This window comes from Macrobrachium nipponense, chromosome 27 (genome assembly GCF_015104395.2).
Source record: "Macrobrachium nipponense isolate FS-2020 chromosome 27, ASM1510439v2, whole genome shotgun sequence".
NCBI classification, from domain to species: domain Eukaryota; kingdom Metazoa; phylum Arthropoda; class Malacostraca; order Decapoda; family Palaemonidae; genus Macrobrachium; species Macrobrachium nipponense.
In genome coordinates this window covers 75764057-75769056 of record NC_087216.1, presented here as the reverse complement: position 1 = coordinate 75769056, position 5000 = coordinate 75764057, and the positions used below count along the sequence as shown (strand labels likewise).

The 5000-nt window shown below is 37.7% G+C and overlaps 1 protein-coding gene across 1 annotated transcript in view; it reads right to left on the bottom strand.

Annotated features, from left to right (window-relative positions):
* LOC135201095 (sodium-coupled monocarboxylate transporter 1-like) overlaps positions 1 to 5000 on the bottom strand; it is a 16825-nt gene that overhangs the window by 2973 nt on the left and 8852 nt on the right. Inside the window, exons 5-9 of the mRNA XM_064229989.1 lie at positions 4827 to 4967; positions 3326 to 3544; positions 1655 to 1773; positions 1093 to 1247; positions 1 to 270 (exon numbers count right to left, since the gene is read on the bottom strand). The exon at positions 1 to 270 is cut by the window's left edge and continues 23 nt beyond it. Of these exons, the coding sequence (XP_064086059.1) occupies positions 1 to 270; positions 1093 to 1247; positions 1655 to 1773; positions 3326 to 3544; positions 4827 to 4967 (904 nt within the window). The remainder of the gene's footprint in view (positions 271 to 1092; positions 1248 to 1654; positions 1774 to 3325; positions 3545 to 4826; positions 4968 to 5000) is intronic.

Genomic DNA, 5000 nt, shown 5'->3' with positions numbered 1-5000 from the left:
CGAAGGTGTTGTGGTTGCCAAGGTGTCATTGAAGAAACTGAAGGCGTCGTCGCCAGTGACTTCGTTGAAGGAAATCCCTGGAACTTGACCGTGTAAGGAAGAGTTCGCGAAGGCACTCATGGTGGAATTAGCAAGGATAGGAAGGAGGTTCTCGGGACAGCCCTCGATGGAGAGGGGGAGCATTTTGGGTGAGCCCCCGCCCACGACGAACTTCCCGATGACCAGCCACAGGTTGAAGAGCACGCCCGTTATGAAGCCGGCGAAGGCACCCTGCAAGGTGAGGCGTAGGAACCGTGATATTCATTTCCAAGGTGAAATTTAGGGGTTAGTTTCGTGAAACAGGATTAAAGAGTGAGACAGAGAGACAGCGAGAGCTCAAAATCATCCTCCAATGAGAGAGAGAGAGAGAGAGAGAGAGAGAGAGAGAGAGAGAGAGAGAATATGATTTTTGTAGGGAAATTTCGGGGTAGGTGAAGGACACAGGTTTAAAGAGAGAGAGAGAGAGAGAGAGAGAGAGAGAGAGAGAGAGAGAGAGAGAGAGAGAGTGTGTGTGTGTGTGTGCTCAAACGCATCCTGCAGTGAGAGAGACAGACAGACAGCCAGAGAATGAGAGAGAGAGAGAGAGGAGAGAGAGAGAGAGAGAGAGAGAGAGAGAGAGAGAGAGAGAGACAAGAACGATGTCAGTGATAACTTTCATGTTGAAAAGAGTGTAACTTATAGCTACGTAGAACAAGCAGTTTCAACAGAGAGAGAGAGAGAGAGAGAGAGAGAGAGAGAGAGAGAGAGAGAGAGAGAGAGAGCAACTGCACCTATGGTATTACCTTCCATGTTATTCTTTACTTGATCATCTTTGTCATTGCTCCTGTATTTCTCTTGCTAGTGACCAATGCACATTATCCTTTATTTTACATCTGAACAATTTATTTGCGGTTGACTATCTTGCAAGATAATTGTACCACACTATCAAGCAGAGCAACCTTTTCCACCACACTATAAACCAGAACAACCCACTACACACCCACTACATAACACCACCATACACCCTTGCCCCACTCTTTAAAAAAAAAAAAAAAAAAACAGGCCATCCATTACCTTGTAATTGACCCAAGGGGCGCAGATGCCGCAGACGAAGATGCCACAGTAAGGTCCGGTGAAGGTGTTGGAGATACTGACGGATATATGGAACAGATTTCCCAGCTGACCAGCCAGCATCCCTATGCCAATGCCTATTAGGCCTGACACGGCAGCTGTTTGGGGTGGTGATGTTTGAAGATTTATTTGATAATAATTGTGTGATTTTTTATGGTGATTGATGGTGGAGTGTGATAGTGTTAGTTTATCTGATTTATTTGATAATTATGTAAGTAGGATAAACTGCCTATTAGGCCTGACACAACAGTTGTTAGGGATGGTGATGTTTGAAGATTTATTTGATAATAATTGTGGGGTTTTTATGGTGATTGATGGTGGAGTGTGATAGTGATAGTTTATCTGATTTATTTAATAATTATTTATGCAGAAGCTAGGGCTCAGTATGAGTATATTATATGAATATAAATGTATAGTATATATATACGTGTATATATGTTTATATATATATCATATATATAACAAAATGCACAGAAACAGACACACGAACACCGCATCATCTTACAGAGAACTTTGATGATGAGAGTTGACTTCTGGTCACTGATGCCCTTCAGCATCGGCAGGTCCTTCAGGAGATCTTCCCAGATGATGCAGGCTAAGGAATTGCCAGTCGTGGAGAGGGAACTGGAAGAAACAGGGTATATTATATATATTTACTTGTAGATACAGTAGTCTCCATTTTCATTCATATCGTCTGGGTTTCGTGGAGAAGGAACAACTTATATATACCTATAGATACAGTGGATTCTCAACTTTCGTTCATATTATCTGTGTTTTGTCGAGAAGGAAAACTTATATATACCAATTGATGCAATGGATTCTCAACTTTCGTCCATATTATCTGGGTTTTTGGAGAAGGAACAACATATATACACCTATAGGTACAGTGGACTCTCATCTTTCATTCAACATACTACTTAGGTTTCAGGCGCATTTATAAGAGTTAAGAATACATTAAAGGGTTTTCCAAATGCGTGTATATAAAAATATTGATGATTTGATTGCTAAGAAATGGTTCTGAAATTCTTTCGTTGTACATTCATAAAAAGATGACAGAATTCATCACCTGTACAGTACACGAGTGCCCTCTGATCACATGAGATTTAGGTTTTATGTATGAAATCATTACATCTGCTCTTCCTTTAGGCTATGAGTTTATTGGATATCATTTTCAGTGATCGGCTTTCTTTCCTCAATAGGGATTCGTTCTTAAAGGTGGTGGGTTTCTTTCTCTAAAAACCCCAAACTCCTGGTCATTTATATCCCAGCTTCTTGGATGTAGTCCCTTATACAGGGTAGACAAAACTATGAAATTAACCATGACTAACATCTTCAAGCTTATAAAGCTATCCACTCAACTTTGCCATACAAAAGGCTATTGAAAATTTCAGATAAAAATATCTGACACTGCATAACACTTTAAAAAGCACTGTCTTTTCACCTTAATGCCATATGTTTTCATAGGAATAGCTATGCATTGAGCTAAAATAGTTTCACCTTCAGTGAGAAATCGTTACCTTTTCACTAATCTAGGATTGTAACTTCAGTTCACTAGCAAAGATGAATGCCATTATGAAGCATATTTCATTGCCAAAACTGAGAAAACTTTTTCCTTTTTTTCTAGGTTTGTGAGTGATTGCATAATCTGAATAAGAAAGTGTGTCTGTATCCTTGTTCTGTTTACCTGAATGTAAGTTAATAACTGTGATCTTCTCAGATTTGGTGTATATGTGATCATTTTTCTATTAGCTAATTCTCTTTGGGCATGGCACAAGTTCAGACAATGGATAGCCAGTTCCTTAACGTATTAGGGTCTACATAAAATACGCAAAAAATGTGCCAAAGTTTCTTCAGCTCAATTGAGCTTTCTGTCCAGCGGTGGCATCAGCAAGGGCCCATAAAACTCCTACCCGTGACCCATGAAACTCAGCCACGGTCCGGTGGTGGCCTATGTTGTTGGTACCTATAGCACTTCCAGAAGCACGACTATGGCTAACTTTAAATTTAAATAAAATACAAACTACTGAGGCTAAAAGGCTGCAAGGGAGGATGAGCAACACACCAATTTGCAGCCCTTGAGCCTCGGTCATTTTTAAGATCTGAGAGTGGACGGACAAACAAAATCCGAGACAACAGTTTTCTTTAACAGAAAACTGAAAAATTAGTCAAATCTCACCTTAAAACACCACCGTACACAGCAGCCACAAATAGTCCAGCCATGCCAGTCAAGTGAGAGAGTTTATCCAGTACCAGGTAAGGGATTATCTGATCTGGTTTTTCGATCCTGCCTGATGTCAGGGGATCACAGTCCTTGTAGGTGGCGTAGGCCACGATCCCTGACACGTAGAAGGTGAGCCAGAGGGCGTAGAGGCCGAACATGAAGAAAACGCATAGCCTGGATTAAAGAGGGAAGTATATAGGTTTATATGTAGGATGGTCCTCATGTTCATCTGCTCAATTTGACACTGAAGGTAAGTTAAAAGGTAATGAGACGACTTGAGTCTTTGCAATGGGTAAGAGATGTGGCTTACTATTTGTGAATATATATAAATAAAGATATATGCCACGAAGGCAAAATAAACGAAGGAGTGTCTGCGAGACCTTTCGACGTTAAACGTCCTTTACTAAGCAGTTTACATCGAAAGGTCTCGCAGATACTCCTTCGTTTATTTTTCCTTCGTGGCATATATCTTTATTTATGGATTTATCACGTTCCTAACTTTCGTGATTCAGTTATACGTGGATATATATACATAGCATATATAATATTCTTCCATTGAAAACATCCAATACTGAATAACCACTTACAATATGCCTACCTAAAATACAGAATAGCCTTTTGTTGATTTATTTATTTAATTATTCTCTTACTGAGAAAAATTAAAATTAATATCCATTTCACGCCTACTTAGAAAAGTCCACTATTTTTATCAAAGGAAAAATTCTAATGCCTTTAACATGGAATATTCTTTTGTATATTAACTTAAAAAAATAAATTTTTCTCTCAGAAAATTTATTACTGAATATTTACTTACAATACAGAATAATCTTTTGTATATTAACTAAAAATTATTCTTTTTTCTCTTGAAAAAATCTATTGCTGAATACCTACTTACATTACAGAATAATCTTTTTTATATTTAATCTAAAATACTATTTTTCTCTAAGAAAAAATCTGATACTAGATACTTACATACAATCCAGAATATTGTATTGTATATTAACTTAAAAATATGCTATTTTTCTCTTGGAAAATATCTAATACTAAATACTTACAATACAGAATATTCATTTCTATATTAACTTAGAATTATAAATTTTCTCTTAGAGAACTCCAATACTGAATACCTACTTAAAACACAAAATATTCCTTTGTATATTTACTGAAAAATATACTTTTTTCTATTGGAAAAAATCGACTACTGAATACTTACTTACAGTACAGAATATTCTTTTTTATATTAACTTAGAAATATACTATTTTCCTCTTAGAAAATATCTGATCAGGAATACTTACAGCACACAATATTTCTTCATATATTTCCATAAAATATACTTTCCTTCACCTAGAAAAAATCTCAATACAGAATATTTACTTTCAATACAGTATATTTTTCTGTAAATTTAATTAGCTACTTATTATACTTCCAGATCACAGTCGTGAAACTAATCCTCACCTTCTAGACATGGCGAGAGTGGACACGGAGGCGAACCTTTGGTACGTCGACTGGTTCAAACCTATCCAGCCAATCATGGAATAGGTCCCCTGGGTCAGGACGGACCAGAAGGTGTGTCTGACGAGGGGATTGGGGTCCATGCTGAGATTGGGAGAGAGGCGATTGGTGGTAGGT